The sequence below is a fragment of the Agelaius tricolor genome, unplaced genomic scaffold, assembly GCF_023055355.1.
Source record: "Agelaius tricolor isolate 1412-34295 unplaced genomic scaffold, bAgeTri1.0.p SCAF_2, whole genome shotgun sequence".
Classification (NCBI taxonomy): domain Eukaryota; kingdom Metazoa; phylum Chordata; class Aves; order Passeriformes; family Icteridae; genus Agelaius; species Agelaius tricolor.
The window spans coordinates 53354398-53368310 of NW_027269262.1; the positions used below are offsets into that span (position 1 = coordinate 53354398).

The 13913-nt window shown below is 40.8% G+C and overlaps 1 protein-coding gene across 16 annotated transcripts in view; it reads left to right on the forward strand.

Annotated features, from left to right (window-relative positions):
• DTNA (dystrobrevin alpha) overlaps positions 1 to 13913 on the forward strand; it is a 223917-nt gene that overhangs the window by 193533 nt on the left and 16471 nt on the right. For 11 of the 16 annotated variants that reach the window (XM_071419057.1, XM_071419078.1, XM_071419049.1 and 8 more), the window contains 4 exons: positions 2433 to 2533; positions 3913 to 4026; positions 7291 to 7387; positions 12623 to 12782. In XM_071419057.1, coding sequence (XP_071275158.1) covers positions 2433 to 2533; positions 3913 to 4026; positions 7291 to 7387; positions 12623 to 12782 — 472 coding nt within the window. The remainder of the gene's footprint in view (positions 1 to 2432; positions 2534 to 3912; positions 4027 to 7290; positions 7388 to 12622; positions 12783 to 13913) is intronic. The other 5 variants (XM_071419091.1, XM_071418975.1, XM_071418993.1 and 2 more) reach the window with 1 other exon arrangement.

Below are 13913 nucleotides of genomic sequence, written 5' to 3' on the forward strand. Positions count from 1 at the left end.
TCTGTTGTGTTCCAGGGGCTTGGCAAGATCGGGGAAATTACATCTGACAGTCTAATGATTAATGGATTATTTTTCCCTGTTCTTTTCATCAGAGGCTGTTATGCTTTAATAATAACACTTTTATGCAGTCCATTGAATCCAAAGAATCCACATACTAATGCATATAATCTATGTACTAATGCAGTGGCATTTAAATAATTGCATCAAAAGGAGTCTGACATCTTGAACTCAGGAAAGACTATAAAATATTGTCTGGACTAGCTTTGGTTAAAGGTTAATGATTTATTGCCTTGGAAAAATGGTGTGGTGAATCCATTTTACCCTCTAGCTTGAATATCACAGCCACTAGGGCCTTAAGTACTAAGGATATTAAAGAATGTTCTTCAGCAGGATGACTGTAATGACCCCCTGCATTAGCCCTGGCTCCCATTTTCATTTCAGAGCAATGATTATTCTGCTCTCTGTATCCAAAGATAGAAGGTGATGACAGGCTAAAACCTCACTAACTGCGTTCAGGAACAAGAGAGAATGAAGCAGGAACCTTATCAAAATATATAAAATCTTAAATGGTACATTAAAAGTCAGCCAAGCTACTTTTTTTTTGATCTCAGACCATTTGATAGAAAAAGGGTCCATGAATGATGGTTAAGTGAAAAGCAGCAGGTCTGGAGCACCCAGAAACATTTTCACACTGAGATTTTCACACTGTGGGGTCAATTGAAAGGGTGAAATTGGGCAGCACACATTGTGTAAAGACACTGAGTCACATTCAGACCACATGAAGACGGGTCTGCTGCACTGTGCAGATGCTGTCACAGAGATTTCACACTACCTGCAGCTGCCTGGGAGGAGAGGAGTGCTCCTGTTCTGCGAGTCCAGCCCAAATCAATCCTCTCCAGACATGTGACACAGTGTTTCAAATTTAAGGCAACCTGTAGATGACAGTCTTATTCCTGAAAGACAGTAATTCTTTATGGGAACATGATTCCCCAGTAATAATGTCTCTGGTTAAAAATCAGTCGACATCAGTTCCATATAACATGTGTCCTTGATGTAGGGGAAAACAGTATAAACAGAGCTGACTTGAAGGAAAATACTGAATTTCTCATTGCTATCCATCTTTGCTCTTTGAACAAAAAAGACAGAAGGAAGAGGGGGGGTTTCCATAAAGAGAAATCTTTCCAAGCAAAAGACTGATGCCCGGTAGGGGCAGTGGAACTTTTTAAAGCTTTGGTGATAGTCATTCTGGATTTTAAGGAGCTAAATATATTGATAACAGTGGGCATTCAGGATAAAGATCCTGCTTCCTCCTGTATCAGTGATGATGTCCACCAGTGTCTATCAGTTCTTTGCACACTGTTCTGCTTCCCTGTAGTTGATGTGTTAATGGGAAAATGTATCCATAGCAGAAAAGATAGTATGTGGTTTCAGGGGAAACATACTGTCCTTTTCTCACAGACAGTCCTAACCTTTGTTAGGCTGTTGAAATAGATCTTCACCCTTTTTGAGGGTTCACCTCCTGGCGGAGGGGATGCCTGGCATCACATAAAATAACACTCCAAGAGTTACACTTCACAGGCCTTTTTGTGGTGATGAGTCCTCATATCACAGCAGTAACTCAGCAGAGTATTTTAAACTACCTGATTCTTTCAGGTTGGAGTTAGAAATAAATGGGTATCTTTCATAGTTGTGACACTTCTAAATGTCCTGCTCTTTGTTGTCATTGTTACAATACTGAAATACAGAAGTACGAACAAGGAAAACAGCGATTGATTATTGCTGATGAACACACAAAAAGTGCGTAGTCCAATGAAGCTGTAGTGAGCACTACCTAGTTTTGTGAGAGACAAATTCTCATATCATTTTACTGGTGGAAAAAAAGATTTTTCTGTACTTGAAGGACTGGGGAAATAGATTTCCTGAAGTATCATGAGAGCAGATAGGAGAACTTGGCGAAATGGGCCACACAGCCAGACTGAAAACTGAGCACTGCTTTCAAACTGAAAGTAAAACTGTGCTTTCAAGAGAGCGAAGCATCACTGCACTGGAAACACATTCCATACTTTCTGGAGGCAGACACTGCTTTTTGCTTCAGTGTGCCCCTCTTGTCTGTAGCATCAATATCAAGAGCTACATTACAGCAACTGCCTGCAGCAGTGTCATTGCCTTTTATGATTGGTTCAGAGGAAGCTGCGTGAAAAAGCAGTGACTGACAGGATGGTAAACACTGAGTCTTATTTACTGTAGCACTTACTCTGCTTTTACTAGCAATGGTTCCATGCTGGTATGAGCACAACATGAATGTTCTTTTTTTAGTGTAGGCAAGCTTGGTACTGCACTTTCTGTAAACAGATTTCACAGAACAGATCTGTGTTGAACTCGTGGTGCATGCTGGCTATTCCTCTTTCAATGCAGCCTTCTCTGTTTTACAGCAGCAGCCGAGTCAGCAGAGAGGGGCATCAGATATCTCCTTCACCATTGATGCAAACAAGCAACAAAGGCAGCTGATTGCAGAGCTTGAAAATAAAAACCGGTAAGGATCCACTAAGTTCCTGGTTTTGTTCAGTCCCATATGTTACATATGTGTTTGTTTCTTAGCATTTTTTACCACCTGTAAAATGTGCTTATACAGGCACATACATTTCCCCCTACAAATAAAAACAGAGCACAAAAAGGTCCATACAATAGGATAAAGGCTATGAAATCCATAGCCACCCCATGTTTTCAGAAGTGTACTGTCCAATGACATGATATAATCATGGACGCTTTACTGTTTGCAGCTGCTGTTTGTTAAGAGTTTTTAAAAAAAAATCTGTTTCAAAACCGGATTAACTTTCAGTTGGATTCTCAGTAGCACTATAACATGCAATGATAAAAGGATCAGTCACGCTTGTAATGTTATGCTCCCCTGCTTTTATTCAGGAAAAAGATGATTAAAGCTCTTCAGAACACAGCCTGCCTGGGAGAGGTTAGCAGGAAGATTAGCAGCAAGTTAGGCTGCTGATCAAATGAGACAGGAGGTGCAGATGTGACCGAGACTGAGAAAGAGTGTCCAGGAGAAATAGGCCAGCCGGCCCAAAATAGGAGTGATGCCTGTTTGTTAACAGCAGAGAACCTGGCCCTGGGTACCAGACTGCCTGATGCCATGAAATGTATGGCAGCAGAGCTCTGCTTTTAGTGCTGGACCATAAAACAGAGGCTAGCCCAGACCAGATGGTTTCCTATTTCAAACTCTGCACTGCCTTCTGTCACCGTGTAATGAGCACCACCAGCTCCAGTCTCGATTTGCCTTTCATACTTCGAGGCTGCCTCCTGACCGTCTGCTTCCAGCACATTGTGAAGAAGAGACAAAATTCACAAAGGTTTCAACCTTCTGCTGTGAAGCTTTGTATTAGCCTTTTGACAGCACTCCAGGGCTCACAAGCCAGTCGTAACAAGTCTTGTTAAAGTGCTTTTCTGTGAATTGTCAGCTGCTCTCACATCTCTGCTTCCATTCAAAGTATTTTAAAGGGCTAAATATTTTCTCTGATACCCCACAATGTCCAGAAAGGTTACTTCAATTTTTTTTAAGTTCATGAGGTGCTGGAAATGTTCATGGTGAAGAATTAAAAGGGAGCAGTTCTGTCAAGCATGGAGCTATTTTATGTCTACCTGTGTTTTTTTGGGGGGGGTTTGAAGAATTATTTCCCTTTATGGCAGAATCCTAAGAGTTTATTCAGAAAATATCCAGAACCCTCTCCCGTTGCTGTGGGCTTCTTTGGTTGGCTGCAAACAAGTTGTTTGCATTTTACTTACATCTTCACTGATTTAAAGCTAAATACAGTCATGCTTTTTCACCTCTTGCAATGTCCAGGGAGCTGCTTTTGTGGAAAATTAATGACTTATGGTCTTCTGCTTATTCTCCTCCCCAAGAGAAATCCTGCAGGAGATCCAGAGGCTGCGACTTGAACATGAGCAAGCGTCTCAGCCCACACCAGAGAAGGCCCAACAAAATCCCACTCTCCTTGCAGAGCTCCGGCTCCTGAGGTAAGCTCAGGAGTAAAACCTCTGGCCTTGGCAGGGGCCAACCAGTCATTCTCAGCAAGAGAAGAAATAAAAGATAAGCCTGGCTTATGGTTCTGGTTTTTTAAGTAAGCCAATGTGTATTTTTTTATCCAGTTTTGGTGCAGCCCGTTGTCCTAGAAGTAATTAAGCTTATGCTTTAAACTGTGTGCATGTGAAATCTCACATATTACTCCTCTACATTAAATTAAGCATATGCATTAGGATTTTCAGAGTTAGGCCCTTAGGTCGTTTGGAACAGGTCCCCCCAGCCTGGTCCAAATGCCATTAATTATATGGGAAAAAATGTTCAGAACAAATGCCTTTACAAAGATTTCTAGTTTATGCTAAAGAAAATGGAGAACTACATGAAAATACAGCCAGAATTAGATGTTAATCTTTGGAAATTTCCTCCATGTGTTGAACTCTAAGGAGAGGTCAGTTCTCTTCATGGTGCCAAACCAGGCTGCAGAATGATCCTCCTTGTCACGTGGGGGGTGAAGAGTAATGTCATCTGCAGCTGCTGAAGATTTTAGAGGATCCTTCCTCCAGTTATCCTACTGAGCTAAAAACATTAATATGGATGTGACTGCATGTTAGTTACAATACTCTACATGGATTTACTAATTTCCATGTATATCACATTGAAGAAGTGCAATTGTCATTGGCCCAGATCCATAGGCTCCCTGGAAGTCCTGAAGTTCACATTGTGAGAGCCAAACAGAGGATCCAATTAGAACTATTCAAAATGCTCTATGTGAATAGAGAAGAGAGTGTAAGCACTTTGTTTCCAGTGAAACAATGCAAGATTGCTCTGCTCCCTGACTAATGAACATTTTTTGCCATTTAGCCACTCCTCACACAACTAATATTTTAGTGGTCTGATGCATATCCAAAGGAATTTACTATCAGAAACTGTGCTAATTTTTTTTTCTTTACAAATACTTGGTAGTTTTATTATGGAATTTTCCACACAAAAATATTTTTCTGATTCACAAATCATTACTTTGGCTTTCCAATCTAAATACAAATTAGCTTCTTCATTTCTAGGAGGGATTTTAATGTGTAATTACTTCTGGAGATCTACAGGCAAGTGACATTGTGTGAGGCATATAACACTGACTGCCATGAAAATGTGTACACTGTAAAATATACCAATAATGTAACTCTTGTCCATCAAACTGAAAGTCCATTTTCAGCAGGTTTAGGAAATCAGCTTTTTATATAGTTGACTAGTAAAATTCATTACACTTTAAAAAAAAGGAATGATGGTGTAGTGTTAGCAGGCTGACTACTTAGCTTTTCCCTCTTTTCAATTTTGATACACATATTAAAGCATAATACCCTTATTTTAATTTCTTGATATGCAATGTCCCTAGGGCACTGATACTGAATTCCTCACCTCTACCTTCCCTGATTTAATATGCAGTATGAGAATCAGAAAATAACTTTTAATCTCTGGGTCTGAACTACTTTGCATTCCTTCTGAAATATTCACCATTTGAAAGGCAAAAGTCTTGACTTTGGATTTACTGGAGAATTTTGACACCACGTCAAATTCCTAGACACTTAAGATGGCACAAGGCTGTTCTTATGTGTAAAACAGCAGGACTCAGGGTAGCAGCCCTGATTTATGTCTGTTACCCTGCTGATTTTTCAGGCTTGAAGCACTTAGGGGCTGTAGAGCAATTTAGTTCACATTGTATTAAGAAATGCTGAAATCTGTAAACCATATTGTGGGTACCTGTCCCACCAGCTTTCACAAGCTGCTGTAGTGTGTCACTCACTGAAATGAGGTCCTGAACACAGCATTCTTCACATTACCAGTACTGTCTTGGAGACAGGTTGGAAAACCCCTTACTTCAAAGAATTTGCTCTGGAGTACAGCAGGAGAAAACCCTCAGAGGAGTAGTCTGCACAGTGCACACTGCTTAGCTCCTCTCTCCCTGTGGAATGAATCTAAAACCAGCAGAGCTCTGTACTAGGACCTGCCACTTTGAATTACACGGACCTTATTTTGGTTAAATAATAAACTCTGCTGCCTTTGTACAGTTCATAGCATTTCCAGCCATTACCTGTCTGGAAAAGAAAAGCCAACCAGGCATTTTGTAGCAGGAAATAGATCAATCCTTCAGAAGAGTAAATGCAACCTGGCAGTGTTACTATATGATCCTGTTATAAAGGTGAGGGATAGCACACATGTGCAGTCCTGTAGAAATCAATGTTGTCTGTATCTGTACTTGCTCACTTACAGTGAAGGCTCAAAATCAGGGTTTCATGTTGCCCTAAATACAGGAAATCTACTTAAGTCTCATTGGTTCCAGTGGTCTTCCATTTAGGATTAAATTGTCATATTTTGTAGGTTGTACAAGGCTAACAACATAGTGTTTGTATGTTATTTGCAATGCAGTAGAATATAAAATATATGCATCTTTTTCAGTAGTTAATTATTATTTACTAGTTATCATGTATGTATGATATTATGTTAATTATAACTTCCAGGAGGCAACAATTTTATTTTGTTCTTAGGTGGAGACCTCCCAAAATTTAGTTTAATGTGTGCAAGTGCTGTTCCACCATCCTGTGTAGTGGAGCTGTGCAGAATCAAAGCTGTTCAGATTTATGGGGGGCACAGAGAGACTGTCACACTTGGAGTGGCTCAGTATTCACTGTCACACAGCCAGCACTGGACTCTGAGTGCAAAGAGCTAACTTCAAGCAGTTATATCTGTACTATGTGATAGGCTTCCTCTTGTTTTCAGGGAAAAAAATAGAAACAAATGCAGATTACTGTGGGTTTTTGTCTGAATTTCTGAACTCTCTTAGCTTCTCTCATATCTCACTGTGTTCAGTGCCCCTGCTGTAATTTCCTGTCCTTCAGGGCATGGCTTTAATTTCTCCTGACAGCTAGTGAGGTTATTGACTAGAGAGTTCCAAAGCTAAAATTGCCAGGCATTTGCACAAGGGACTATAACACAAGCTTGTTTGAACCTCATTTGTTCTTTGAAGAAGGGTCTGTGTCAGTGTCTGTCTTTTCCCTAATCACTATTCAGTCCTATGAGGATTCGCAGAGAGAGGGAGCTCCTTAGCCTTCATGGAGCCACATTTCTAAACCCTGTGCTGAGTTCATACTGTGTGTTTGCTTTCCTGTGGTCTGTAGGCATCTGTCCATAGTAGGGCTGGCAGAATGATGCAGTTAAAAGCTGCTGCTGTGAGGGGTAAGCCCTGATCAGGTCTCCTTGTTTCTCAGGCAGCGGAAGGATGAGCTGGAACAGAGGATGTCTGCTCTCCAGGAAAGCCGAAGGGAGCTGATGGTTCAGCTAGAAGGCCTCATGAAACTGCTGAAGGTAAGCAGCTGCACCTAGTACTGCCAAGGAAAATACAAAGTGAAGTGAGAAAGGAGAGGGAGGACTATGTAACCACAGAATTCTGCAGAGCCTGACTGTTTCTACCCACTGTGAGACTGTGTCTCCCTCCCTTTTTATGTTTTGCCTTGGTCTTTTAATTCGGGGGTTTCAGATGATGTTCAGGTGATGTCATTCCTGTAGCAGTACTACATCATCATTTTCACCTGCTGCTAAAAGGTGTGAGAAAAACAAAAGAAACTGACACATAAAACAAGTTAACTATTAACTGCAAGGAAAAAACCTCAGTACTGTACACTATTATTCACTGCAGCTGACAGTATAGAGTCATTAGGCCTTTAACTTTGCACTTAAGTTAAAGTTTCTTTAATTTATTCAGTTGCTGGTTTTGTCAGATGAGTAATTTAACAGCCACATCTACGTCTCTCAGCTCAGAGGTGCTTTCCCTACAACACTTGTTTCATTTTCAGGGATTTAGAAGCAGGCCCTTGTTAAAGAGATGAAACATGTCTCAACTAGCATCTCAGTTAAGAATAAAGATATCAAAAAACAAGTGCATTTTTAAACACAGGCCATCCACAGTAAGATGGAATATGTGGTTTTATTTGCAGCCTTATTTTACCTGATGTACTTAGGACAGATGATGCCAAAAATTCACATTGGAACAAAAGTCTCTGAGTATGACAGGAGACTCTTTACTTGTTGGCTGTGGCAGCTCAAATGAGTTCATGGAAATTCAGTGCAACTTGGGTCAAATATGGCTCAGATAAGAGCAGAAGGAATTTCACTGAAATACTTTTAGCAACATGCATCCATTTAGATGCAACATGCATCCATAGATCCATTTGCATCAAAGGATGAGTTTGTCACTTTTTGTCACTTGCCCCTCCTCAGACACAATGCACGACTTGGTGGCACCTCAGCAGCAGGGCCCACTGAAGAGCCAGCAGATTTTTGGGAGCTGGAACTAGGCAGGATACTTTTTGTTCTACCCATGAAATGCTGCAGTGCCACAACCAGCAGTGAAGGATGCCTGCTGTTAGTCACTAGCTGGACAAAGAAAATCTGGGGTAGGAAATGACAGCAGCTTTCTGCACACTTTGCACTGTTCCAGTGTTTCAAAGTGTGCAGAGGTGGGACATAACCTGGTCTCATATCTTCAACTATCTTGATTGCACCTTTAACCCTGTACTCCAGGGTTGGCTTTTTGTTCTTCACTTACATCCTGGCTCATCTCATGTGCTGATCCTCTTTTTCTTTAGGAAGAAGAATTGAAACAGGTAGCAAGTTACCTTCTCTTTGGATGCCTCACTAACTCCTAAATGTGATTGTGTTCCTGTGGTTTGTGTTCCTTCTTTTGCTTGAGAAGTGTGTGTGTGTTCTTTTGACCAAAATTAATATTTTGCAGTTCTTTCCCACATTAGTGTCTTGGAGCAATTTTCACAATGAACCATCTTAGTGCTCTAGAAAGTGAGTCATGGCTACAAGGAATCTTTTCCTCACTCCTCTAAATTAAAACATGTAAGGTATAAAAGCCACACCTCAAATGTAGTGAAACCAATCTAGAATATGAATTCAATAGATAACATTTTGAAAATGTCATGAGAAACTTTGTACTTTCAAGAAAAGCATAACTGAGCTTAAATTAGACAAGAGTACAAAGTCTGAAGGCTCATTTTATCCAAAAAGTCAGGGCATAGTGTGCACATCTTTAAAAGTTGGCCTTGATGCTAACAGTCCTATGAGTCTTCAGGGAAATAAATATTTCCTGCAACCTAGATCAAAAAGAGGAAGTATTTAGATTAATAATAGTAAATTTTAGAAGGTTTAATTGTTTCTGAGCTTTTCAGTATTGTAATGGATCTTGGAAATATATTAGTCTTTAAAAAAAAGGCACTTCTCAGATAGCAGTCTGATTTATGAGTTCAATAAAAGTGTTTCATTTTAACAAAATGCACTTCCTCCTGCTTTCATCAGCAGAAGTGCAGTCACAAGTCTGATCTGTTCTGTGATACAGCATCCAGAGTTTGTAAGTAATGCTCACCTTCATAAAACCAACACTTGCCTAATTTTTGTAGAGTTACACTCAAAAAAATAAATCTGCCCAAATACCACCCCCGTGTAAGGGCTGTCTTTTTTGATTCTGAAGATCTGTTCACAAAAGAGAAGCTTCCAGTGTGACAGGAGTTACCTTATCATATAAAATGTTCACTGGACAGTGTAAGTGAAAGCACATTTTCAGGCTGCTATGAGGTATTTTTATGGCTTTTTTTTTTCCAAGAGTAATAGCCTCACTGAATACCAGGTGATGATGCTAAAGAATTACTCTCACCATTTCCATTTAATGATCCCCATTATGCTATGCCATTTCATGATCTGTTGAGAGAAACAGGATTAAATTAATTTCTGGAGGAATTCAATTGGAATGAGCAGCCTGGCAATTCATCTAATGCTTATGAATTATCTATTTCTCCATTGCCCTTCCTTCTGAAAGGATAATGAGTTCTTCGCATCCCTGTCGTTTGATGAGGCTGTGTGATTTCCTCATATGTCATCCCAGTTCAGTCCCAGCAGAGGGAGCAATGGGCTAAAACTCCTGTAAAGCCAGTTTTCATTTCAAGCGTTTTAGGCTAACTTGGATGACACTTGATAGTGGGGAAATTTTCCTGTCTAGCAAGAGTTAACTTAAAAGCTGTAACAATTTGACTAGAGATGGTGAATTAAATAAAATACCTGAAAATTTTCCTGGGAGGCATGAGAACAGTGATAGCTGCAACCAAGTACTACACAAAAGCTGAAGCCATCCAAATATCCACAGTGGCTGTGGTAGCTCCCCTTTCAGCATGCTTTAATCCTTAGCTGGTAGAGCTGTCAAGGTTTGAGAGCAATTCAGGGCTTGTCTTCTCTGCTGACCTTACCAAGAAGTTAAGACTGGCTGTCATAGCAGATTTCAGACCACAATTCTCCTGATAACCACTAAGCAGGAATCCAATCTTAATACCACTTCATTGCCACAAACCTGGGCTGAGGTGGATCTAAATGAGTGAAATAGATTGGGTTTTCACCTCTCTGAAATCAGGCATTCCCTAATATCCTATTTTAACTTGCTGTTCATCAGTTCCATCTCATACTGCCCAAATAGTATAAAAAGTGAGGAGTTTTATCCTGGACGAGGAACTCCAAATGCTTCATCTTCCTGTGCTTCCCAAACATTTTGTGTTTATCATAAACACAAGATCTCAGTCATAGCTGCAGAGCAGACAGAGGGTAAGCACTGGGTGTACAGCAGTTTCCACATCTCTTAAGGGAAAATTCCAGCCCAGAAGTACTGGTGGGCATCTGTTATTTTTAGTAAATAAAATGCCTATTCTGAAGTTCATTCCTGAATATGACTTGATGGCAGGAAGCAAATTTTGTCCATTTTTTTCCTCATCTTTCTCTGAAAGTTCCCACTGTTGTTGGTGTTCCCAGAACAGAGATCAAAGGCAGAAGGGACCTTAGAAAAAAGGCAAGGTAAAAAGGGCACTTGTCTTTCAGAGAGCTGAGAACCAAAAATTCATCCACAGATGTGTTTCAGTGAGGATGAAGTGTGCTTCATCAGGGCATGAAAGAATAAAGCTGTAGATCCTGGGTGCCCTCCCTGCCTGATGTGCAGGGGTTATGGGACTTTGGAGCATCTCCAAGTTGCTCTGGGCCCTTCTTCTGGAGGACTAAATATCTCCATTTCTGCTGGAGCTGGTATAGATGATTCTAGAAATAGGAGAGCATCTGGCCTTAATATATTCAATTTGCGTTTTCCATCCATCATGTAAATGTTCCAAAACCAATAATTAAAGAAATTATAAGTATTAAATCCTCCATTCTTCCATCAGTAATGTGCTTTTTTCTCATAAAACTAATTTACCCTTGATGGCTTTCAGGTGATAATGTCTCTTAGGAAGAGGTGATAGGATAAAAGAACAAATAGCTTAGTATTCTGATACATTATATATGGTCCAGGTCAGGAATTTATAAAAGTCTCAAGGACAATGCTGCACTCAACCTGTAATGGCCTGCTCTTGTCTTTCTTAGAACATATTTGCCAAACATAATCAGAGTTGCAGTGGCAATCAACACCAGAGTCAAAATAAATGCCATGGGAAGAGTTAAGAAATCCTCCTGTGTTTTTAAAATAAAGCCAAGGGAAACACCACCTCTCCAGTCACTTTTGACTGAAAACAACCAGGAGCTTGTGTTGCAGTTCCCCTTTAAAAGCACTCAAGCCACCTCCATCCTTGGCATCTGCTAAACACTGGCTTTCAAAAGCTATGTGCAGTTAGGTGTGGGTTCCAGCATTCCTTTTTTCTTACATGGATACACATTCCCAGGACTTTGAAACAGAGGGTGAGAAGAGAGCTGTGTCTCTTGATATCATTCACCTAGCTGCATTAGTAAAAATTGCAAATTTTTTTAAATCTGCTTGAATTTCAGCTAAGTGATCCTAACTGTGAGGTGCTAACAGCATGACATTTATATGACTGGTGTTAAAACATTTTCACTTCCAGCAGCTGAACCCATGGCAGGGATTTATATTGCCCTATCCCCACAGTGTTTTGGGAGTGTCTGAGTATGTGGAGCAGATAATTTAATAGTGGCTTAAATAGTTCTCGAGCTCCAAATAAAAAGCAGAAATGTGTGTTATTTATTGAGAGTGTCAGACTTTATGTGACTGGGAGGTTGCATGTACCATGAACTTGTCCTGCAGGCAAAGGGCAGGGCTGAGCTCAGCTCTCGTGGCAGGGCTCTCCTGAAAGGGGCTGCTCCAGTCCCTTGCCCAGGCTGAAAGCCAGGCTGGTGCCAGCAGCTTTCCCCTTCTCCCAGCCAGAGTGGCTTACAGTTTAGCAGACATGCATGTGAACTGGGGGAGTGAGAGGGGAGAGGACAGAGAGCTCTGTAGTGTGTTCTTTATTAACTTGGATTTTTTTTTAATTTAGCTGCCTGACATTTTCCCATGCTTGGAGGAAGTCAGATCTTGACTCATATTTTCCTACTTACTGTTTCTCTACACAGAAGCCTCGCTGTCAACTAACAACTGACTTTGGTTTACTTCTTCTAGCAAAATTAACATTACCCAACTGATCTACGAGCAGCACGATGCCTTTAAGCTGAGGGGTGGGTGGCCAGGAGAGCAGGCAGGCTCTTGCAAAGCCCCTGTTTAACGCCCTGGTTGTTTTGCAGACGCAGGGGGCGGGCTCCCCACGCTCCTCGCCCAGCCACACCATCAGCCGGCCCATCCCCATGCCCATCAGGTCTGCCTCTGCCTGCTCCACCCCGACCCACGCACCTCAGGACTCTCTGACCGGGGTGGGAGGAGATGTGCAGGAAGCCTTTGCACAAAGTAAGTGTCATTAACAGCTTGTCTGAGGCACCTGCAGACTGAAGAATCATTATTTCTTGTGGTTTTACTGACTCAATGTACTCGAGCTTCTGAGTTGCATGCAATGAAACCAAACAAAACAAAAAACGTCTGTGACAACTGCATTTTGCTTTTGAAAATCAACTTTGTCAGCCACCAAAGCAAGGTGTCAAAGCAAGCAGGTAGGCAGAAACTGGACAATGATGGCAATTAATGGAGCTTGGGGTAAGAAAGAATTTTGATTCCTTCTTATCACTGCTCTGTTAACCAGAAAAATTGCTATTGACCTCAGCAGGCATTGTCAGTGTGTTTTAAATAAAGACTTTGGTAGAAGTAAATGATACAAGCATAGAATTAGTTCACGTGGAAAGGGCTTTTGTAAGTCACTGTGTCCTTCTGCCCCAAGATAAAGGGCTTCAAAGTGAGATCAAACCATTCAGGACATTACCAGCTGAGTTCTGGATGGATCCTGTCACTTATTTTCTCTGTTGCAGTGTTTCACCATCCTTATTGCGTAAATTCCTTGTCCTTCTATCTGGTTGGAACATCCCTGGATGCAACTTGTGACTGTTGTCCCTTGTCTTTTTGCTTTGGGCCTGAGAAGGCCCAGGTAGACTAGACAGGAATCAAGTCTGAAAGTCTAGGTGAACCCTTTCCTTGCATTTCCAGAAAACTGTCATCACCTTCCCGCTCTTTTTTCAAGTAAGAATAAATTTTAAACTGTTTTGAATTTCTAAGGCCATAAATTAAATTATTATATTGAATAACAGAGAGTAGTCTGTGTTATCTAAATGAAGAAATACTTCTAATTTTTTAATCTGCTCTCTCTAAAATATTTGCATCATTGCATTTCTATGATCCAAATAAGTTTTTTCCCTCTTTACCCAGCACAAATTAAATATAAGTTTAAATTTAAGCTCAGAAGTTCCTCTGCCACAGTGGAAGCACGCTTCTTCCCAGGAACCCAGTTCAGCCCTCTCATGAACCCTTCCCCTTGATTTTCCTGTGAATTGTGTCTTTGTGTGTATTTTTGGACAAGATTGAATCTGTAATGCAATCAAGAACTTTCTCCTAAAGCACTGGTCAATTCAAGTATTGAACATAGGCATAATT